This window comes from Syngnathus floridae, chromosome 5 (genome assembly GCF_059516105.1).
Source record: "Syngnathus floridae isolate MCC-2025c chromosome 5, RoL_Sflo_1.0, whole genome shotgun sequence".
In the NCBI taxonomy this organism is placed as follows: Eukaryota; Metazoa; Chordata; class Actinopteri; order Syngnathiformes; family Syngnathidae; genus Syngnathus; species Syngnathus floridae.
Window position 1 is genome coordinate 6,833,729 of NC_142417.1, and position 23,209 is coordinate 6,856,937.

The window sequence follows — 23,209 nt, forward strand, 5'->3', positions numbered from 1 at the left end:
TATAACTAAAAATGGATCTCATTACATAGCGCAGCAATGTTGTGACCCGGGAGTATCTCCATTTCAATACACACACACAGTAACCCAGTGTGTGTGTGTGCGTGTGTGTGTGTCATCATTAAAGAGTGGTAAGTGTGGGGGAGGCAGACAGTGACACATCACTCTGCTCTCTATTCACCCGCACATACTTCACCAGAAACTTTTTTTCTACCAAGAGCTGAGAATAGAAATAGGAACGACATAAAAGCGGGATAAAATGTGCATGTGTGTGTGTGACAAAAGCAGACATATCATGAGCCATTCCCTTCTCTTCGGTGCACTTCAATCCAATTCCTTCAGGTTAGATAAGGACTAAAAGGTCACCCGCCATTTACTTTGGTCTGCGGCCGGTGGCTCAGATAACGTCGAGTGAGTGATCACAGGATGTTGACGTGTGTGCGCTTACGCTGGCATTGCTGTAGCTGTATCTCATGATGAGGTAGAGGGTGGCACACGCCTGGCTCCGGTTCTCATCCACCGGGCTGCTGCAGTACTGAAGGACCTTCTGGCACAGGTCCGCACATTGCTCAGCCTCTTCTTCAAAGAGCAGCTCGCCAAACTTCAATGAAGGAAATTGAGGACTATTATGCCATTTGCAGAATAATATAGTCAACCCCAGTTCAACAAAGGAGGAGTGCAATTAACAATATGACTAATAATCCTGTGGGGTACCTTAACAACAAGTGCCCTGAGTGTGCCGAAGGTGTGTGTGAGGAAGGTGGTGCTCTGATTGCAGGTGAGCGAGTGGAGTAACACCTTCAACAGACCACCCACCACGCTGTCCTTAAAGTCCGCCAGTGGCACCGCCTGCATGGAGGACACAAGCAAAAGGAAATGATATTCGTCCAGATTAGTCTGAGAGTACACTACCAAAGATAGCTGATGTATTTTTTTTCCAAAGTGCTTCCACCCAAAAAGTGTAGAAAGACTCATTTTGATCTGACATTGCCAAGGTTTGCATGTGTGTGGGCGGTTTATTTAGATACGTGAATGCAACCAATTCAAACTGCTTGGTCGAAATTCTACAAAACATGACTGCGAATATTCTCATTCATCTGGGTCTTCCCACAGGACTGAATATAAAGCAACTGATGTTCACGTTAACGTGAAGCAAGCAATTCAATGACCTGAGTAAAAGGAACTCAATTCAATCAAGTGATCGTGATAACACACAATCCTCCACTTAGAGGAGTGCTCATACTGACCTGCACGATGGTTTCCAGCAGGTCCAAAACGATGAGGTTTGCCTCTGTGGCCAAATTTCCACTGATCAGAGCCTCCTGATCCAACTCCGCCTTGGTCCTGGTGCAAGGTAAGATGATGAATACTCAGAATTGAATGAGTGGCGTATGTTTGGAGAAATGAAACTAGACATACTTATCATGTCTGTCGTTGGTCTGTCTCCACTGGGTTTGATCTTTTCTCCAGCGCAGGTTCTCTCTGTGACCTATGGATCGGTCCATTCCTGAAAAACAAAAAAAAAATAAGAACATCAGAAAGTAAACTATGTAGTTATGATGAGCAGTTAAAAATGAGCTCTGTGGTCAGCGACCACTTAATTAGGTATACCTAATCGAAAAAGACAACAACTATAATAACAGGTGCAGTATGGCCCCATCTTACATTGCAATATTTAAAGATTACAAATAAGTCAACATTTCAATGGTTCTATCTGTTTTTAAATAACTAGACTAGACTAGTGAGCTCTGGAATATTCCGGAATTTATGAACAAATGTCAAATTTAGATTAAAATGAAATAACGAGATAGTACTTTTGGCCATGTTGACATGAGAACGACCGTTACGAACAGAGAAGGTCTTTAAGGTCTAAAATGGATAAAAATGTGCTCCCTGGCGGCAAAGTCCCTCAAAGTGCGCGTTACCTCCGACTCGCTTCATCATCTCCCCGCGGGCTCCCATCCCTCTCAGCAGGGCTTCTTCCAGCTGGAGCTTAGCCTGCAGGGATTTCTGTAAAGCTTGTGTGCTCACTTTGTCGCTGCTCTGATGAGCCTGGACACACACAAATACAAATAATGGAGAGTTATTGACCAACAAGGCCTATGAAAGGACTCCATGCCGCCAAGCAAACTGACCTGGTACTCAAAACAGGACACGCAGATTGTGAGGAGCTCCAGCAGCTTGTTGAGCTGCGAGGGGGGCATGTCCACAGTCCAGCGTTGGATAAGACCCCGGTCGGCGTTCTTCATCACCCAGAGGAAGCAAATCAGCAGGTGGCGGCTTGTGTCCGCCGCCAGGGTGGCTACCGACTTCCCCTGCTGTGTTAAAGAGTGAGACGCTTGTCAGAAGTCAGGCAAAGGCTTATTTGAAACTACCAATAAATCCTGCAGATCACCACAATACATTGCCTGGCCTTGAGTAATCTTACTGTTATATTTTTGCAAAAAGATCCCTGACATCCCAAACTTAAATAAAAAAAAAAAAACTATAACAAAACACAAAGCAGCAATTAAAATTAAATATACTTAAAAACGTGGCAGATAAACTTATTTCTCATTGAGGAGCTGAAAGTAGAAATGAAAAGAATGAACACGGTGGACAAAGAAACCAACAAGAGCACTTCAAGCAAAATCCATTCCTGATGTTACAGGTCACTGGAGCCTATCCTAGCTGACTCTAGGGTACACCCTGGATTGGTCGCCAGCCACAATTCAACAATTCATGAATGCACCATTAACACCCAAATGTCCTGCTCTCACGGGAGACCCTGATGCAGCATGCACACACGTTGCAAGGATGGTCGACTACCTCTTTTCCTCATCTAACGGACGTGAAAATCTACTGCAGACTAATTCACCTTCATTCTCCTGATGATGAATTACGACGCGAGAGGTCTACTGCTGCTTCACTTGTGTGGCAGCTCTTGATAAATGTGGCCATTATCGCCCCAGTGCTTTTGGGTGTCCCGCCTCGTGGTGGGACCCAGCCCAGCTTTTTCCCTAACAGACATTCTCAGCTTTGACACAAAAACGCTGCTGTGAAAATATCAATGAGGTGAGAAAAAAGCAAAAAAAAAAAAACATTGATCGAAACGGCTGAAGTACATCAGCTGCCATGTTTGGAACTATGATGAATATCAAGCCGGGGGCTGCGTTGTGTGAAAGTCACTTTTCCCGCTGCAGTGGTGTTTCATGCAAAAAACAAAAAAAAAAAGAAAAGCATTCTGGGGTCACTAGAATGAATCTCTTGGAGGTGACTGTGGAGTTTGATAGGTAGATACTACAAATGATGGATGTGTTTTTTCAGATATGACGACCAGCTTATAACAGCATTGCATATAAACCATTTTTGCGCGTGTATGTGTATTGGCGTGCGAGTGGCTCTGACAGCTAATCAATCTACCTCAGCGAACTTCACATATTTGGCACAACACACACACAGCCCAAATATATATACACTTCTAAAAACAGCCTAATAGTTGACAGTTTTTTACCATGGATGCCATGGAAACAAGAACGCTCCTCCCCAGCGTGTTGAAGGGGTTCCCAGCGATCGCCATGGCAACAGATTGATTGATGGGCGGCACGCTGTCAAGGTCGTCCTCAGGTCCGCCACTTTTGTTCTTTGCGCCGCGTGTGTCTGACACTGGAGACAGACACACGGACTAACTTGCAAGGCGCACAACACCTACACATACTGTACAGTAGCTTACAAAAGAGAGCACACCTCAAATATGTCTAATTTGATTGAACAAAACCCAAGAAATCATACCTGCTTATAAGTAGCCATTAAATTTACTGTTCCCTTACTGGTCAGTAAAAGTATAATATGGCACCTCATGGCAAAATCATCTGAGAAGAACATGTGTTGCTCTTTAAAATGAAGGCACTTAGGGGTGTGCTCACTTTTGTTGCTAGAGCGTCAGATATGATTGACTGTATGTTGAGTTATTTTCAGCACAGTTATACAAGATGCACACAATCTATCGAACATTATAACCAGGGTAGGATTTCAGTTTTTGGAATAATACATACCTGTAAAATCCAGGTAATTGGTGGAGTCAATGATGATGCCCACCAGGGGCAAGTAGAGGGCGGCCATCTTGGCTCTGACCTCGCTCTTGATACAGCGATGGTCCAGATCGTGAGAGCACAGCAGGCTGAAGATAGCGTTGATGGCCTTCCTCTGAACCTTTCCCCTAAAGTCAAACAACCAGTTACTCAAGATAGTGAGGCTAACATTTAGTATTTCATCAAACATAGTTCCTCCTTTTTCCATACCCTTCAGATTCCATGTCGAGGGCTGCATTGAGCTCGGTGAGCAGCAGGCCAGTGAGGTAGTGCTGCTGCTTGAACTCCTGAGAGAGCTCAAACAGGCCCAGGATCCTTTGCTGCTCTTGGAAACTACACGAACCAGAGCTCTGTATGGCGACACAACACAGTACACGCGTGTTCACACTCATTCCATGCAAATTTCTGTCTAATTACCAGTACATCAAACAACGGACAACGACGGACCTGTGAGGAAATGGACGGGCACGGAGAGGCAGGAGCTGAGGCTGGACTGCTGAAAAACAGGCTGAGGTTGAGGTAGTGCTCGTGACTGCAAAGGATTCGCAGAAACTCCAGACGCATGCTGATCAGTGTTGGCATCGAAACACTTTTGGCGGACATCTAGACAAGAAAGAAAAGAGCACACTTAAGAATGCCGCTGACGTGGAGGATAAGTGGCTGTGGGGTTTGACCTTGTGTCCATGTGCCATATCGTGAATGAATTGCACAACTCCACAAGTTAAAATACTTTTTTCATACATACTAGACACATACAATATATTTTCTTTCACGGTGTTCATTTTGATTCTACATACTCGAGGCTCTGCTCATGCAATTAGGAGCCACTCCACTCCCGGTCGTCATAGTAACAAAATCCATATACTTAACATTGGCTCAGTAGTAGCTGAGTGGGTATACAGTTTCTCACAAGTGTTATAGCAAAGTAAAACCAATATAGTCTGCTATAACTCTTGATCCTCCAGTTATTTTGGCAAACACAAAAAGCATGTCTGTCACCGAGAAAAAAAAAGAAAAAGCATATTACAGCTATGAGCAAACTCCATGAAAAATGCAAAGGCTAGTGTTGGGTTTCTAGTCAGACACTTGTATTAATATTAACTCAGTAAAATCTCCTGTATGTGATAATGCTGCTTTAACATCATGCAGGTGTACCTAATGTAACGTCTATTGAGCTGTACCTGATTACAGTAGTTTTTCACCAACAGGAAGACGAAGCCCCGGTCCATGAGAGACAGCAAGTCGTAGAGGAAGAAGGCCAGACTGATGTTAACTTTCTCTGCTTGCTCCACCTCCTGAAACAGACGTCAACAAAGTACAATCGGCGAAGGGTCTCGCTTACACTGAGCTAAAGAGGCATCAATGCCCTACCTTCTGTTGCTTGACTAAGATGGTCCCGATCTCAGCTGTGACCACGGAGACGATGGTGGTGATGTCATCTTTAAAGCGGTCGGAGAAGCGGCTCCTCCGCGGTACGTTTTGATCCAGCTGGGACACGTGCTGGGCCATGCTTTTCACCTGTTTGGAAGAAATTCGGGAAAATACACAGGAATTGATCCCAATCAAGCGGCATTTTGAATGCATTGTAATTTGCAGGTTGACCAAAGCACATTTAGGGGGTACTCATACTTGTTGTTGGAACTATGCTTAAACCCACTTGACACCTAAACTTCAGAACTGACGAGTGAAGTGATTCTCCAAGTGTGGTACTACTAGTGCCTAAGTGCCACTCTGTTGTGTTTAAATAGCTTTTAATCTTGAAGAACTGTTTATTTGTAATTAGTGTCATTAGCGTACATGTTTGGCTCATGAATAGTATTAACTAGCGTACTAGCCTAACACTAATTAGCACAATCTGACATAACATCATCACACATGGGCAAACAAATATAGGCACTAGCAGAACACAGAGGGTGAAGTCATTAAAACACTCTTTCTAGCATTATTATACAAATACAAATGTGGGCAATTCTGTACAAGCAGACTACACAGGCTATTAGTGCCAATGGGAGAGAAGAAAAAGACTTTCAGTTTCACTTTTTACATTCCCCAAAGTGTAATCAACAAACATCAAGAAAACTGGACAGCTTAAACCCACAAGATAAACTACTATATCAAAAAATTGAACCTAGCAACAACACCTCATACAATAGAAATGACACAACGGGCAGAAAAAAAAAAGCCTATTGTCAATTTGTTTTTAAGCTGATCCGAATAAAACAAAAAAAAAAACTTATCTGAACTCCGCCAAGGTAAAAGTATAAAAATGCATAGTATACAGCCTGAATTTGATTCATCCCTCAAGTGAGGTCAGTGCAGGACAAGTATGACTAAGTGAGATTAATGGAGAGGTTGAGAATAAATGTGAGTAATGATATGCCTCAGTAAAAACAAAGGGAGCGAAAGAGGTGAGAGAGAGAGAGAATGGGACAGAAGAGAGATTCATGGTCAAATGATGTGATACATAACACATCAACATCTCTCTTTTTTTTTTCTCTAATGTGCCAGTCAATAGGCGGCATTGTATATTAAATCTACTGACCAGCAGCTCAAAGAAGAACCAGGCATATTTGTATGCGTTCTCCCTGCACACTCCTGTGCTGACCACCATTTGCAGGGCCAGCTCCTCATGAAATTGCTGCAAGACACAAAAACACACAGCGCATGTATAGAAATCGATTATTTTTGTTACCAAGTGGCGGAACTTGAACGCTGGGAAAAGAGAAAAAACTTATACCACACTGACACCTTGTGGATTCACAAAATGCTGGTTTGTTCTTATGGTATGATAACTATAGTGAACCAAAAACACTGTGCAATGGATGTATTTTCTGCTCACGTTGCAAACAAATCTGGCTAAATCTGGTATAATAATGGTTTTATTTAGGGTCTCTTGTGCTTTTACTGTTTGCTATTAGCATTTTTTTTTTAAACGGTTTACTTGTTTGTACACCAAACTTAATTGTTAGAAGGGCAACATAAAAAAATTATTTAAAATATAATAATAATAATAATATAGTAAAATAAAATAACTTGAAGCTCTTTTTATACAAAGACTACTCTTAATACTAGTAATCATTACCCTCATTGTAAAATACTGTTCCATTTTTTTCCTTTGTTAAAAATCTGAAAATTAAGCAGTAGTAGTTGTGTTTAAAAAAAATCTGTATTCTTTAAAGGAGACGCCTAATGGACATTGGGAAAAATATGTCACAGTAAAACAACTAAAGTCTGTACTATACACAGGGTAAGTGTGTTTTTGGATATAATTACAGTTAAATTGTTAATTTTTGGAGAAGATATTAAGTCAAAAAGTTTTCATATGTAACGTAAGTAACCATAGCGACGCTCCCCCCTGCTTGTACCTTCCTGCTGGAGGGCCTGGTGGTTCCTGTTGCGTTCTGATGGCTGTTTGTGTCCAAAACAGTTGACATGCGACTGCCTGGAACGTTGTGGCCCTGCAGACAAAAACACATACACACGTTCCATCACAATGAGCATGATGGATGTCCTCATTAGAACTGCTGTCTGCCAGCCTATTACAATAGCTAATGTACTGGAGGAGTAGGAATCAAATGACGTGAGTGATTGTGAGTGCGAGTTTGTGAAGAAGCATGGTGGGTGATCATGTAGAAAAAGTGTGAATGTACCTGTGCAGCAGTTCTGAAATTATTTTTTGTGGACCTGAGAGGTCAGGACTTCAATCATGACTTAATTGTGGTCATACTTAAGTAACCAATTTTAGGATTTAGGAATTGCTCGGATAAAACCTACGGAAGACTTGACTTGAAAGTGCATAAACAGCTATGACATTAACTTCAACCATCACTATAAAGGCCATAAAACATGTGTATGACTTGCACAAATGTGACTCACACCCAACCTCCAGCATACCTTGGCAGCCAAGATGAGCTTGATTTCGGCATCCTCGGCCGATGAATGCGGCACGGGGATGTCGGGGTTGCTGCTGCTGCGGATCCTGGACTGCAGAAGCGTGTTGCCCACCGTGGTCGCGGATGCACGGCCCATCGTGCTGTACCGGCTCTCTGTGGACGGCAGCATCACACCACCTGTTCCTGTTTGCGGCCAAACACAGATTTGTATGAGCTCAGCTTTAGAGTGGACACTCCCTGTCCCTGTACTCCACATTCCCAAAACATCATTAAGACAAAGACATTTACTTTCACACAGAAGTGCATATTTATCAGTGCATACCATTTGGAATGTCTCGAGGGGGGTCAGGTAGACGAAACACCCAGTAAAGGTAGGTCGCCAGTAGGCTGTTTCGACCCTGCTGGTCCTTGGTCAGCTCCTGACTGTTATGCAGACTGTTGACAATGCACACCACCGACTCGAAGGCGATCTGGGCCAGGTTGGCTGAAATGTTTTTTTTATACGTCATGACATATCTACTGGACGCATTGAGGTCAGCGATATCATCAACTGAACTCACCGGTCTGGCCGCCAATGAGCATGGGCTGCATGATGAGCGTGAAGAGATTGTCCAGAACCAGGTGTAAGAAGAGCACAAGTGGCTCCAGGCTGGACGACGCCAGGGAGATGATGCTGAGCTTCAGCTCGTGCTCCAGTTTGTTCTCAGGAATCTTCTCCTCTCGGACACGCAGCGGGAACGTGGCGCCGCCCTCCAGCGCGTGACACAAGGTAAAAAAGCGCTCCAAGTGGTTGTCCTGGTGGGTAAAGCAAAAGAGTGGGGAAATTGTTGTTGATTTTTTTATATACTGAGAAATTACTGAGAAATGTGTTGTAGAAAATGAAATATATGAAGAGCACATATTTTGTTTTCACTTTTTGTCCATGTTTAAATTAGCATTTTAGCCATACATCTAGTTAAGAAGTGTGTGGCCCTATGTGACCCCCCCCTCCCTCACAAGCACCGATGAAAATTTTCCAACGACTGTTCTAAACCATGAACTGCAACTGACCTGAGTGTGCACAGAGGACACAGCTTGGACCTCCAGATTGAACAATCCCTTGTGACTTTCCATCCACTTGACTGGGATGGTCTGAGAAGAAAGTTTCTGCACAACAAACAACATCAAAAGATAGCAAACTCTTATCCGTACTTATACGGGATTAAAACAAGTGGATGCTGATAAGTATTTTTCCACATGTTTACCTCAGCAGTGTGTAGCGAGTAATTAGGAGGTAGTCGCTCCAAGGCGATGGGCAAGCAGAACTGACCCGTGTGCAGTCTCTCATTAATCCATATGGGCAGCCACTATATGAGGAGGTGAGCACAACAAAACAGTGTTACCTCAGATTTAACAAAAAATAATAATAAACAAACTGAATGATGGTTGTGAGTCTTACAGAGTAGCCAATGAGCGTTTCACAGCTGTTGCACTGGTTCTGCTTCTGCTGGCAGCTGATGTGGTAAAAGGTGAAGAGCAAGTGGTGTCGCTCCGTCAGACGGGCAGGAAGGGCCAGCTTCACTTCCTCGTAGAAATCCGGCGATCTGCCCAAAAACGACTGTCAGAGGGCAGGGCTCCTGACCGCTCCTAAATGGTGGCATTTTGCTTTGTGCGACAAGTGAATGCCTTTCATCCGGTTTAATCACATTGGAGCTTATTTAAACAAACATTTTAAACTCATTGTATTTCAACACATTTAACAAAAAATATGCGATGGGTAAACATCATTATGGAGTTATATTAATGTACTTGCTTGTTATGGTAGGTAACAGGTGTGTAAACTTCCTGCACAAATTCAGACCCACTGGATTTGCCGAAAATGAACTGAGGGGACACACAAACACGCAAAATTAAATTACTGTGAACAGTATGTATTTTCATCATTATTGATAAATAGCAATCAATGAAAACTGTGGCAGAGGTTAGCATCGGAACCCAAGTGTTTTGTTGAAGGAGGTACAACTATGCAAACATTACATACTAGTATTATAACCTATTAAAGGACGAGTCAGAAAGATACATTGGTTAGTATTTTTTTTTTCTGCTGAGAGTTTGCATCTGTACTCACAGGTAGAGCGCAGCTGGGGTCCTCGCCACTCATAAACTGGATTTTGATGCTGATGTTTCGCGCAGACGTTAGCCTGTTGACAAAGTTCAGCCTCTGGGGATAAATAAAGAGCAAGTTCCTGCAGAATGCAAAGCAAAAAAAAAGGTGATGTATTTCAGGTTTCAACCGCTAGATGGCAATAGTGATACGCAATGAGCAATTTAGCTTTTTACACAAAATTATAACATCTTGAACTCAGTGATAGGAAGTCATCATTGAAGACATTGTCAGAGCATCCATGCATGTTTTTGTTTTTACAATTAGAGTATAGGGTGTGCCAAAAATTTGACATAAATGACAAGCAACAAATCAAGCTCCTTTATGCAGTGTTATTTGAGGCTTCTCGAGACTGAGAGTCCCTCCAGAGCAAGAGAAGTTCAGCTCTCTGAGTCTGGACTGCAAATGAACTGGCTAATTATTGATTTCATACTTGATAGGTAAACTAATTGTACACAAATTAACTTTCCACAATGTCCCTTTCAAATTACAAATGCAGCATAATGAAGAGAACAAGCAGCGTGACTTCTAATGAGTGCGACATGACTGTTGCTTGAGGCATGTTAGAGGAATAAATACTGTTTCTGTTGAGACAAGGAGACGTGTTTGAACCTTGGGCTATTTTCTTTTCCTCCTTACATATCTGTATTTCATATTTGAGCATTTTGCACAAATGCTTCCAAGGCTTTCACAGCGGCTCACCTGTAAACGTTATGAGGGACGTAAACTTCACTGGAGGGGAACTCCAGCACTTCTTTGACGTGCCGAATGTTCTTCTCGGCCACAGGAATCAGGGGGATGAGCTCGGTGGACAAACAAGCCTGAGGTAAGTCGTGCAGTGGAGTCATGTCCAGCTTTATGCAGCCTGAAGACAACAAGACATCAATGTGACTAACACTGACTATTTTCACCCCAAAAAATAATATATTATTTTTCTAAACATGACAAGCGGGCACCTGGTATCGTCTTGATTCGTCTCTGTGGAGTGGATGTTTTTTTAATCTCATACAGGAATTTCAGCAAGTCTTCATCACTCAATCGATCTCCTTCCTGCAAGAGGAAATCAAAGAAGTTCCAATACGTAATGCGCTAGACGATTTAAAAATCTGGCCTTACATTGCCAGCCTCATAATGATGAATATTGGTGAATCACCCAAGATATTTCTCAAGTTGCCTGAGCATCAGCGCTAACGTCACTTTTCTAAATTGTGTGTGGTGGTTGGAGGAGCTTTCGCATCCTAAACTACTGATTTAATTTTAAGACAATGGCATGTTTAGCCTTCAAACTCGATGTCTCCTTCCAAGGTTAAATACCTTGAACCGTTTTTACAGCAGCTTGACGTGGATGCCAAGCATGGTTTTGTATTAATGGAATGCATTTGGAAGATTAAAATTTTGGACAGGACATGATGAATCTCAGTATGACAATAGAGTTGTTTTTTTGCATTTTGAAGCCGGACCTGTTTGAAGATGGTGTTGATGGTGATGGTGGCAGGCTTGAAGGCAGAGATGTTACACGGCTGCTCGTCAAAAGTGCTGAAACGTTCAGAGTTCCTCCTGGGCAGCTGCCCTTTACGATCAATGCTGCTGGATTTCCCTAATGAAGATAAAAATACATCTAGCTCACATGACAAAGAACAAAAAAGGAGGGGTGTGTGTGTGTATGCAGACCTTTTATGCTGTCTGAGTCTGTGACGTCGCGGTCGATGGCTGCGGTGCTGATGATTTCCATAATGTTGACGGTGGCCCAGGCGAAGGGCATGCGGTAGCGACCCAGCCTATGGCAGAAGGCCTCGGCCTGGCCTCGCAGTTTCTCTACCTTGTCCTTGTTCTGGAGGGACACAGGCACGAGTTCTTTAAATGCGACCGACATTCACAAAAATGATATACTGTACTCTTATGTTACCTTTGACAATTCACAATCCCTCAATGTCATGTAAGGCTCGGCGCAGTCGCTAATTTCGCCCTGCTGGAGAACCTTTTCAATCTGGAACACAAAGCACAAAATTCCATAGAAAGAATAAAGTTCAATCAAACTCAACATGAAAATCCATTAAATCCAGAAGGAAAGCAAGGAAACCATAGCTTCTTCTTCTTTTGGCTGCTTCCGTTAGGGGTCGCCGGATAAGTATTCTTTTTAGATGGTACCGTAAGATTCCATGCTCACCTTGATGACCAAATAAATGTCGGGCGAAGGGTAGGTGACGGAGAAGATGGCCGACCGAGCCAGCGTGGAGGGATCTACATGAGGAGTGTGCGATCGCAAGAAGCTTTTAAACTGCTCAGAGTTCAGGTCACAGTGGAAGTTCTCAGATATCTGAAAGAAGAGAATGGTCTTGTCTCAACATCAAATGAGAGTGCAGAGAGTGTCCAAAGATTTGGAGTCTTCAATGAATTTAACATTAGGACTGGTTGATACATATTTAAATTGTACATGCTGATGCTCAGGGGGGCTCAAGTTTTGAAACGTCTTTGGTATTAGGATAAATAAAGCAAATCTCAGACAGTGGGAAAAATACTACAAGTGCTGGTGAAGGAAATCAATAAAATTATAAATATGACTTTCAATTTCCCGAAAAATCTCATATTGTATTTTCTGGCCAGATTACCCAGCCATAACTAATTTTATTTTAGCTCCCAATCAGAAAGAGAAAGGAAATTTCTGTATTGTAATTATGCCCAGATCTTGTGTCAATTTGTACTAAATTTTCATGGTGCTGGATGACTCCACACATTGTCTGATGATACCAATCTGAAACTAAAGTAAAGTGAAGCACTCATCTAAAAACGTCTCGCCTGTTTAGCAAGAACATAAACGTCACAAACATGCAATCAAACTTGTGATCTGTGTGCTGCTCATAAAAATTAACAGCGCCAGCAATAATTGCCAAAACGGAGGATTAATACAAGCTGGTTCAATGAGTACACATCCAGCGTAAACCGCTGCAGTATTATCATCACAACCTCAGGCTATGAAGAAAGCCACATGTGCCGGTCATGTGATCCTTGTGATGCTTGGCTTTTCCCCTCACTGGGCTTCTTTCCAACATGGCTGACCACACTTAGCACCGCAGCAGACTTTGCGGTCGGCTCAAAAAAAGGAGCACCAGATGTCAAATAGTATCCGTGAATCCTGTGACACGCTTGGTTCTGTCACTCTCTGTGTAGATGAAAACCTCATGTTGATAACGGGCCATGTTACAGGAAGCCAAATGCAAGGGGTGTGGTTAAAGAGTCATCATCATCGGTCTTCTGCTAAACAAAGGCGTCAAACAAAAGCGCCTTTGTTGTGACCTCATGGTTAATGACAAACATATTTACTTGTGAAAATGGGCCTTTCAACTTCCAGTGTCCAAGAAACAATTCTGAACAGCAATATTAGCATTGATGCTATTGCAAACACAACATGATGGGTCCACTAATAAACCCATGTGTTTTCAAGTGCGGCAAAATTTGTACAGTGCTGCACACAAATACGTACATAATGTTATTTTTAGTTCAAGTTATTACAGATCACTGCTTTTGTGCCCGTTATTACCCATCAGCCCAAATCAGAGTCATCAGCATCGGTTCTAAGGCGGTCAGAAGAGGGCAAGGCCATTGGCATAAAAGCCCATCACACTATCACCACTAGCTATTAATCATGAGCTAAATCCTTCCGGCCTCTTCATCCACAAACCCCCCTCCGTTAAATCAGTCCTTCAAAAACATGCAAACAAAGTAGCCGGTTGGGAAAAATAACTGCCCAGCATTAGTAGCAATTGAGGCAAAACATGCTGTAGATTACACTGATCCCTCACCGACTTGAGTGCATGAAAACATGCAGTAAAGCAGGAGGCACATGGCACGCAATAATAAAATCGGGGAGGTGGGAAATAATGAAATAACTCAATATTAAAATAACTGTGAGCTCGGAGGGGACTGCTTGAGTCCTGAATAAATTAATTAATAGTAAACGCTTGACCTATAAGCTTTTTTTGTTACTAGTGACTTTTCTTACCTTTTTCTTCTCTTTTAGGTCATACAAGGCCATGGTGGCAAATATGGGCTCGATGTCAATCTCAAACCTGAGAAGAAAAGAATCATTCAGAAATGACTCAAGTGCTGAAACGTGCTGATATGTAATTGACGTTTCGCCCGGTGCTATGCTCGTATCGTATTTCTATTCTACTTCTTCCTATCCCGTGACTTTGTTGTATCTGGAATCACTTTGTAATGTGAAATGTGTGTATGAAGCCAGGAAATACATGCAGTGGGTTATAAGAAGGACACGGTTGTGTTTGCGTATTTGTAAATGCTATAAAGGAGTGTGGAGATGTTGTAAATTAGTGGGGGAGGGAGGGCAACTGTCGCCAAGTATGCTGTCTGAAACCACGAATGGACGCAACATCCAAGAATGTGCGATGTGTGAGATAAAAAAAAAGCCTTTAAAAACATCTGCCGGTGAAGTCATACAGAAATTTCCAACATACTTGATGGCCTGGCATCGGATCTGAATGCGGTCTCCAGTGTGTTCTTTGGGGCATTCGGGGATAGGTCGAATCTCCACCGCATCTTCCTGGAACACGAAAGAAGTCTTACTTTTGGAAACTATGCAAAAAAGAGCAGGAGGAGGAAGGATTGAGTTGCTAAATTAGTGTCTTTACTTTAGTAAAATACTCCTTTATTTAGCAACAAGAGTTCATTTGTTTGGCACAAATGACAACAGAAATTATGACCAGACTTTTGGCCGAGTTTATCAGAATGGCCAATATTTTGCATGTCTTTAATTTCCCGATTGTCCAACGATGTCATTGAAATTGAAATAAGACATTTCAGCTGCACATTTACCTGTGAGACAAATTCATTTTGTCCCCTACGAAACAATTTAAACGTCACATAGCGAACCAAATACAAATCCCACTGAATCAAACCACGTCAGATGGTTTAAAACATATAATGCAAACCCCTAAAAGTAATGGATGATGCCTCACCTCGTCAATGGGCGGGTACAACGCAAAGACCTCAGGGTGTCTGTTTCCCTGCCGGCTCTCCTGGTTAAAGCGGTCTAGTTCCTCGGGACTGCTGAAGGCCAGCAGCCCCGGCACCCTCTGATCTGGAGTCAAACAGCGCAAGTTGAAGTCGGAGGACGTCAGCGTGCGGCCAGAGTCATCATTCAGCCCCGCTAGAGTTGGAGACTTGACCTGGGCAGATGGCAAAAAGACAGGGTTGAATATTGAAGGAAAGAAAGGGTGGAGGGGAGCTGGTGTCGTTGAATGTGAGAAAAAAACGGAATACTAAAACAACCTGATCAATAAATGTCATTCCAATGTTTTGTGAAGCGTAAAAATCACACTTCAGATTTGAAAAGAAGTCTCTAGTTATTATGTTGTCAAGGACACTAGAAAAAAGCTGACAGGCATCCAGACAGCCCTGACAGTCTTGACAGTCCTGACAGTTTTTTGCCCCCAGACAATAACACAAAGTTGTCTGGTCTGCTCAAGGTATTGAAAGGCTCTCCTCAACATGTGTGCCTAATGCTGCGGCTGCTAAAATGTAATCAAGTCATCAGTATGAAAAAGGAAATCAAGCCAAATGTGATACTTTGCAGTCCAATGAAACTGGAGCTGCTTGTCAATAGTATTGATGCATTCTGCAGTTGCGGATGTAGCTTTGAAAAGAAAGACATCCCATTAGTCGGCTGGATTATTCGATTACAGGATGTACAGTTATTGTAGCTTTGTGACATTTAGGTTATGCATATGGAAGGAATCTAGCAAGATCCAAACCAGTTTTTTTGCCTGCTCTTGTTTGGCCCAACTCATCACTTTTAGTCAACACAACAGAACATTTGTATCATAAATTATGCCGCTGTGTACCAATCATTATTATCGTGGATAACGTTGGTACTGTACTGCATCATACAAAGGAATATTTTTAATATTTTGGCTGCCCTGATGGTCATTAGACTTAGTTGCAATTAACCAACTGGAGCATCTGCTCCAAACAAGTTAGGGCGGGCCATGACATCAGTCAGCTAGAATTACTCCACAGGCATGACCATGCCGCTCTTGTCTTTGAACCTTCCTCCATACTATCCCCTAAGCTGTTCTTGTCTCTTGGACTCCCGTCACACATCAATCCCATATTCCCGCTGTCAAGAACCGTCTGGGCATTGAGGCCACGACAGCAAAACGGACCGTGACGTGCCGAAGGACAATCGCCCCGTTCTTCCCTTCGCTGTCACACTCTATCTGGCATGCAGATCATGGGAAGCTGGCTGCTCCAATAAAGACCTTTTTGGTTTGGGTGATTAAGCGGTGCTGGCATAGACGGAGTGACAGGGTGGGGGAGGAGGGCACTGAGGATGGTGAGGACTCAGATTGGCTGGCGCTGCCGCAAGGCCTAGAGCCCAAGTGTTGGTTCATTTGGGACAAAAGAGGATGGGAACTTGGCACCAAACGCCAGTTGTGGGCCAAGAAAGGGAAATGGGAAGTAATTAAAAGAAGAGAACTCCCTAAAGTATGTAGAACCACCAGTCCACCATGTAAGATTAATCAGCTAACTTGAGAGTCAAAAGTGTGAAACATACATACATACATGCGTGACAGAAAAGCCACTGGTGTATTGTCCACTTTCTACCCTACCCCCCACCCCGTTGTATTGTTGTTTCCCTCTCAAGCCTCAATCAGTATGGACTGCCATGCCGCTCTAACTTCAGGCCTGCTTCCCACCAAAGGCTGCATATTCGGAGTTGTAGAGCCAAACTGTATAAAACAATATGAGAAGTCATGGAATTTAACTATGACCACACAAAATTATGGGAAATAATTTTCTGACAAAAGAGTCATAGCACTAAGAGATACAATTTTGTAATTTCATGAGAATAATTTAAATAATCCCAAAATTACAACAATAAAGTGGAATAGAAATATTTAAATAGTTACCCCCATGCCACCTACACATCCCTATGGTGATGCTAACCTAGATTTTTTGTCTTGTTCAAGTCCAGCGGGCGCGTGGAGAATTTGAAGTGACTAACGCAATACGAGTGTGACACAACAGCTGAGAGGCAGGTCAGGAGTATTACATAATGATAGAAGAAGGAAATGAATGAGTCAAGGATGGAACTTCTTGCCTGCATGACAGAGGTTATTATCTAAAGCTCAAGTTCCCTCAAGTCTTCTTGTTCCGACAGCTGAGTTTGGACTGCTTGTGGTGACACAACATGAAATATTTACATTTTGCTATACATGACTCACATCCAAATACAGTACTAATGTTGACTTTCTGGAGTCCCTTACTACTCTGCAAGTGTGAAAATAAACAATAAAAAGCAAAAGTAAATATTGATATTAGTAGGAGTGGTACCATATTTCTGAAAATGTAAACATATAGAAGAAATTACTTAGTATTTAAAATCACCCTTTTTGAAAAGATTTGAACTATTTTCCTCCCTCCTGCAAAAGATTACGCTTTGCATCTTACTGGTGTGTTTTCTTTGAGGGACTTGACGTCAGACTCAAAGGTCTGCTTCTGGAGGAGTTTGTGCAGGCCGGCTCGATCCGAATATGCACTCCAGCCATCGCCTTGGCACCTTTGAGGACGCACAAACACAAGTTAGTGAGTGAGCGATGCACACACTAGAAACAACAAAGCATGGTTACCGCTGATACACCTCTGCACTTAGATAACCAGACACATCAAAGTCTTGCACACTAAGATAGTGTCTGATTTAATGCATCAGATTGGAGGTGTGTATTTATCGGCCTCTCCGATGTGTGTCGTTTCCTTTCTCCAACCTCTCAAGGAACTCAAGTGTCTGCAGAAAAGCCTGCACAATCTGCTTAATCTCAGATTTTCTTTTTTTCTCAAATTGAACCCTCCCCCGATTTCATCATTTTAAAAGCTATGATAATCGGTGAAACTAAAGAGAATGGGACTGGCTGAAAGGCCTGACCTTCTAGACACCACAAGCCAAGGTTGGGTGTAACTCTTGACGCAATCCCTCACATGGGGATCCAACTCCACTCTGCAAAATAGAGACAAGATGGAATGATTACACATTAGCAGAAGAAAAGCTCAGAGGGAGAAACTAAGTAACAAATGACTGTGGACATGAAGACTATACACATACTATTTGTTCAATGCCAGGTTTTTGTGGTATCAAAATTTTCCACCAATGTGAGTTACAATCAGCTCAACTCAACTCAAACCATTACTGATTTAAAAAAAAAAAAAAAAAATCAATCGTGGGACAATTTTTTTTAAAACGTTTTTTAAAAAACATTATAAATCTAACACAAGTACAAAAAACACAAAACAAAAATTTTGTGGTACAAAAATTAAACAAATATTTAGTGTGGTTTCCCCTGACACTGATTGGATTTATCTACCCAGGTAGCTACTAAATAGTTCCTATGGTGATTCACATTTGTGAGGAAGCGACCCACCCGTCGTCAGGGACAGGATGCCGGATGGTACGACACTCCTTCTCCACCAGGTCCACCTTTAGGTCATCGTCGGGAAAGTCGCCGAGCTCCTGCATCAGGGCGGAATCGCCACTTTGCAGCTGCGACATCAGGAACTCCTCCAGGTCCAAAGGATCCACCGCGTCATACGACTGCGGCTGAGGAACCAAATTGAAAAGTTTAGGACAAACATAACTAAATGCAGTTCTATTTTTCTTCTAAGTCATTTCGGACAACTGTAAGATTCCAAGCAGCGCTGAAAATTAGTCTGGTTTACACTTCTGAACATAAATGTCAGAATTTGAAGCAGAACCTCAAACTAAGTGGCATGTGCGTTAAACACTATCCCACTGTGCTACTCCGTTCAATTTGTTCTATCCGTTCAGTTTGACTGGAACCAGGAGAATACATTAGCAGTAATCAGTAATGAAAAAAATGATTATTCTAAAAGGCTATTTTCTGCTACCTCTTACCTGTCTCGAAAAAAATCACAAAGAGGCCTGCATTAGACAGATGGTTCTATTTTTAGCTACCAGTACAATTCACAGTCACTCTTGCACCGAGTCTTTGCCTGAGTGAGCTTGGAACACAGCATCGAAAATCATCCCAAAACACATTGAAGCTACTGTCGGTGGCACTTAAAAGAACACCACAGAAGGTAGGGGAGGCAATGCATAAAAAACAGGTACACACACATACGCACAAACACACACACACAAAAGATGGATGCCAGAATGAGCAAGATAATGACAACTCAAAGTTAAAATGATGTTGCCTACATCAATACAGTAAACGCTTGATGTCCTCAGCAGACCTCACGAGGCCTCATCTCAGCATGCAATAAAAATATCGTTAGGGTATCACATTTACTTTTCCTTTGGGCTGTTTTTTGCAAGAAGAGGAAGATGAATCTGTGGCTTTAGTAAGTCGTCAGGATCCTCGTAGTGTTGTTACTTGTTATCATAGTCAAGATAGAATCTTGGCGATAGGCTGAAATAAGGTCTACCGTTAAATGAAATAAAAATAGAGAGCTAATAGAAAAGTAAGATTATCTCAATCAAATTAACAGTGAGGAGAAATTACTGCAGGAACATAACATGATGAGTCACCGCTCAAGCCGACAATTGCGCGCCAAGCAAATTCCATTTACCTACAGACATGTTGCTGCACATCTGTCCACCCTAAGGCGTGGTTTTTAGCAGAAAATTATATCGCGAGTGGTGAGCATTAATGTTCAAGGGGTAGATCATTAGGAGCAGACGCAACCTCACTGTCTGCATCGTCGCCATCGTGTCTTTCAAGCGTGGCGGCAAACTAGAACAAATGAATGCAAATGTATGCATGCCTCTGATCAGTGCATGTTGCTATGTGGAGGCAACACTATATTTTTTTCAGTAGTTGATGTCTGAGTATTAATCATTTATATTAAAAAAAAAAGTTAAGAAGGTTAAGCAAAACTCAGGAAGTCAGTTCAAAAATCTCAGTACATAAGATTTTGTAAGATCAAGCAAAGTGTACAGCACAGCACAGCACAAAAAATGTGTCATTTCAACAACTGAAGTAGTCTCTAAAAACAATTTTAGCAAGCCCGTCCTGATATGTGCTCATAGAGAAATGCTGCGGACTTACCCTGACGACAACTGAAAAGTGACAGAAAAGGGGAAGCGTGCAAAATGGCGCATGCCGGATGTGAGAAGTGACAGTGTGCACCTACACTGCACGGCGCCCACTGCTTTTTAATGAAACTAAGCCGTGATGCAGATCCTCTTAAATATTATCCATCCTCATATTCCTAGAAGCTGAAAAGTACAGTGGCTCAAAGATCAACCTTATCAAACAAATGCATTTCTTTGGCCAGTATAAAGTCTTTAAATTGAGCTTTGAACATAAAATTTCAGACAAACCACAAGGATTAACAGGAAGTGACATCTGCACGTCCTCCTTCCATAAACTACACACACAAACACACATGCAACTTTTCTTTTTAATGTAAGCACCGTGCACCACACTTTTAGGTTCTGATTTGAATTTCAAACAAGAACCCGTACACCTGCAAACATAGTGAAGACAAACTCGATTGATGGATGAATCTGTTTGCCATATGAGTGAAAACAAAACTGGAAAAGCCCATGGAGGGAATTCTGAAAACAAATAAACAAGGAAACTATCATCCCAGAGATTATGGCATTAAAAATCCCTCTCCCACATCCCAAATCCGGCCATATGAAACATTTGCCCATGTAAGCTGCAAGGTAGGCAGACCCCCATCCAGCCTAGCTCCTGACCCACTTCGCAAGCAGGTTAAGGATTAACCATGTAGCAAGTCGTCACAAGCTGGAAAAGAGTTGAATGGTGAGAGGCATCCTCCTTCAAGCCTCTCAGTTGACTCGTTCATGCATCTTCACTGGGGAGTGTGCGTGTGTGTTAAATCAAAGGAGCACACTCAGTCAGAGAGAGTGAGTGTCAGGAGTGCCGCCTCTGAGCTTTGGAAAACTCGGTCGGCTCGGGCGAGATGTAGGTCGGCAAATGCAGCGAGGAAGGGTGGGAATAGAAAATGAAAGTGTGAAGAGAGGGTTCACAAGAGTGAGAGCGGGAACAAATCCCTTCGACGGATTACTGAGCATCAGCTTGACAGAACCTGAGTGGCTCCGGCTCCAGCTTGTCACCAACTTTGCAGCAGATGAAATCTCCCAAGTATGTTCAAGTACAACTATTGTACACATTCTGATTTTTAACATCTTAAATGATTTTTATAGAATGTGACAGATCCTTGCTTCAGACAATCACAATCATTTACAATCATAAGAGTCACGTTTGTGAATAATAGGACAAACTCAGTGTCAACAAAGCACAACTCACCACGGTGAGGTACGTCGTGGTTGAGGCGTTGGAGTTTGTCCGTCTGTGATAATAGCCATAGTTGCCACTGAAGTTTCGCCTGATCTCGGCAGATGAATGCCTGGAACAAAACAATTTTTAGACTTTCAAATGACGTGTTCAGACACACATCCGACATTGTTGAAACTACATTTTAGGCATATATCAAGCAACAGGCATGTCATGGGACTTAATGAGTGCTACAACTCCAGCACCACCATTGTTCCCACTCGCATTAGTTTGAATTGCTCATCCATGGTGATTCCATTCACACTATTGTTCCCTCCATACTACAGAAGCACAACTCAGTGGAGGCTTTGTCGCGTTGGCACCCCGTGGAATAAATATGGGGTACTGATTTAAGAGTCGGGCTGTGGCAGAAAATCGACATGACATTACAATGGAAGGTTAAATTCAAAGACAGTTGGAAGATACAGTGGGTGTTCATGTGCGCTTAGTTGCGTGTTTGCAATGCCAAAAAGTGGGTAGGCGAAAGAGAGAAAAGAAGAAACCATTGAGGACGTTTCTTGCAGCTCACCTCTATGCTTCCCCAACAGAGAGACATGAATATTTATTTAGGAAAATTACAACAGCCTGGAGGTAACCCTGCATCATGTGATCAATTGTGTTCTAACTTTGGAGTTTCCACTTTATGTGGGTCTATTTTATTTTCTAAACACAATAAAAGCAGCCACTTGGGAGGGGGGGTGTTGACTTTTTATATCTATCTATCTACAATAAGGGCAGGCCATGCCAGTAGTGAACCCACACCACAGTGCCGCCCACTTGTCCAAGTTAATGCCAGGTTCCAAATAGGAAGGACGAGTCTTGCTAATTACAACTATGAGCCCAGTCCAAAGTGGAGGCGCAGCAAAGCGCCTAACTCGATGCATCCACCAGAAGATTCATTTGAGAATATTTAAGTGTATTTGATTTTCTCGGAAAAAAACAATATCCATTGATTGTAACATACTTTACATTATAAGCCTTAGGCTACAGAGGAACACAGAAGAAACTGTACTTATTCTTCTACAATGCTGATGTCGACCAAAATAGTGTGGAATATTCCTCCTAATTCGCATAAAACTCTTAGACGGATTATTACTATTTCCAGTATTTCCTTAGAGGGGGGAAAAGCATTGAAAGATACAAGATTCAAGTGGAAGGGATCAGAGGTAAACAGATTGTGTTCCATCTTATACGCTCTAGTGTAAATGTGACACACCTTCCATTTACAAACAACGTCAAGTGTTATGTGAGTAAAGACACGACATACCTGGAAGGTAGGGGACATGCTCGGTTGAGTGAGCTGCATCTAGTTTTCAGGGCAAAGTCCAACACTAGAGCTTCCTTTTATGTAATCAACACTACTCTGCCTGTCATTAGAGAGCCACGAATTAATATAGGTAAGGAGCAGTAAAAATAAAGAACAACAGACGTTTTAAACACGGGTTACGTCACGGGTCTGAATGTCTTCTTCGCTCAACATCACGCCAAACACTCATATACTGAAGCCTTTATGATCATTTTTATTGCCTGTAGTCTATAGGTTATTTTTGAGATGAGTGGATGACGGCTTCATTATCTTGACCGAAATGAAATAGATCATTTACAAAAAGTCTCAAAAAGAAAAGGCAGACAACATCTGGATTGCAAGACTGGAATGCTCAAGTTTCACTTTTATGCAGCAACTGAGCCAACACAAAAGAAAAACATGACATTTTTCTCCGACCCCGAGAGAGTATTGACCTATGACTGTATTAATATTATATGTGTAGC

The 23,209-nt window shown here is 42.4% G+C and overlaps 1 protein-coding gene across 1 annotated transcript in view; it reads right to left on the bottom strand.

Annotated features, from left to right (window-relative positions):
- Positions 1 to 23,209, bottom strand: part of dock8 (dedicator of cytokinesis 8) — a 39,936-nt gene that overhangs the window by 11,724 nt on the left and 5,003 nt on the right. The window contains exons 2-36 of the mRNA XM_088376166.1: positions 21,413 to 21,512; positions 18,536 to 18,711; positions 18,043 to 18,114; positions 17,571 to 17,679; positions 15,077 to 15,286; positions 14,576 to 14,661; positions 14,104 to 14,170; positions 12,271 to 12,420; positions 12,010 to 12,090; positions 11,775 to 11,934; positions 11,564 to 11,700; positions 11,060 to 11,153; positions 10,806 to 10,968; positions 10,068 to 10,185; positions 9,753 to 9,823; positions 9,399 to 9,543; positions 9,205 to 9,306; positions 9,011 to 9,106; positions 8,521 to 8,755; positions 8,283 to 8,444; positions 7,962 to 8,143; positions 7,433 to 7,525; positions 6,610 to 6,705; positions 5,439 to 5,585; positions 5,249 to 5,362; positions 4,515 to 4,670; positions 4,278 to 4,417; positions 4,032 to 4,195; positions 3,491 to 3,642; positions 2,133 to 2,315; positions 1,923 to 2,049; positions 1,417 to 1,504; positions 1,245 to 1,341; positions 712 to 846; positions 446 to 598 (exon numbers count right to left, since the gene is read on the bottom strand). Coding sequence (XP_088232292.1) covers positions 446 to 598; positions 712 to 846; positions 1,245 to 1,341; positions 1,417 to 1,504; positions 1,923 to 2,049; positions 2,133 to 2,315; positions 3,491 to 3,642; positions 4,032 to 4,195; positions 4,278 to 4,417; positions 4,515 to 4,670; positions 5,249 to 5,362; positions 5,439 to 5,585; positions 6,610 to 6,705; positions 7,433 to 7,525; positions 7,962 to 8,143; positions 8,283 to 8,444; positions 8,521 to 8,755; positions 9,011 to 9,106; positions 9,205 to 9,306; positions 9,399 to 9,543; positions 9,753 to 9,823; positions 10,068 to 10,185; positions 10,806 to 10,968; positions 11,060 to 11,153; positions 11,564 to 11,700; positions 11,775 to 11,934; positions 12,010 to 12,090; positions 12,271 to 12,420; positions 14,104 to 14,170; positions 14,576 to 14,661; positions 15,077 to 15,286; positions 17,571 to 17,679; positions 18,043 to 18,114; positions 18,536 to 18,711; positions 21,413 to 21,512 — 4,561 coding nt within the window. The remainder of the gene's footprint in view (positions 1 to 445; positions 599 to 711; positions 847 to 1,244; positions 1,342 to 1,416; positions 1,505 to 1,922; positions 2,050 to 2,132; positions 2,316 to 3,490; positions 3,643 to 4,031; positions 4,196 to 4,277; positions 4,418 to 4,514; positions 4,671 to 5,248; positions 5,363 to 5,438; positions 5,586 to 6,609; positions 6,706 to 7,432; positions 7,526 to 7,961; positions 8,144 to 8,282; positions 8,445 to 8,520; positions 8,756 to 9,010; positions 9,107 to 9,204; positions 9,307 to 9,398; positions 9,544 to 9,752; positions 9,824 to 10,067; positions 10,186 to 10,805; positions 10,969 to 11,059; positions 11,154 to 11,563; positions 11,701 to 11,774; positions 11,935 to 12,009; positions 12,091 to 12,270; positions 12,421 to 14,103; positions 14,171 to 14,575; positions 14,662 to 15,076; positions 15,287 to 17,570; positions 17,680 to 18,042; positions 18,115 to 18,535; positions 18,712 to 21,412; positions 21,513 to 23,209) is intronic.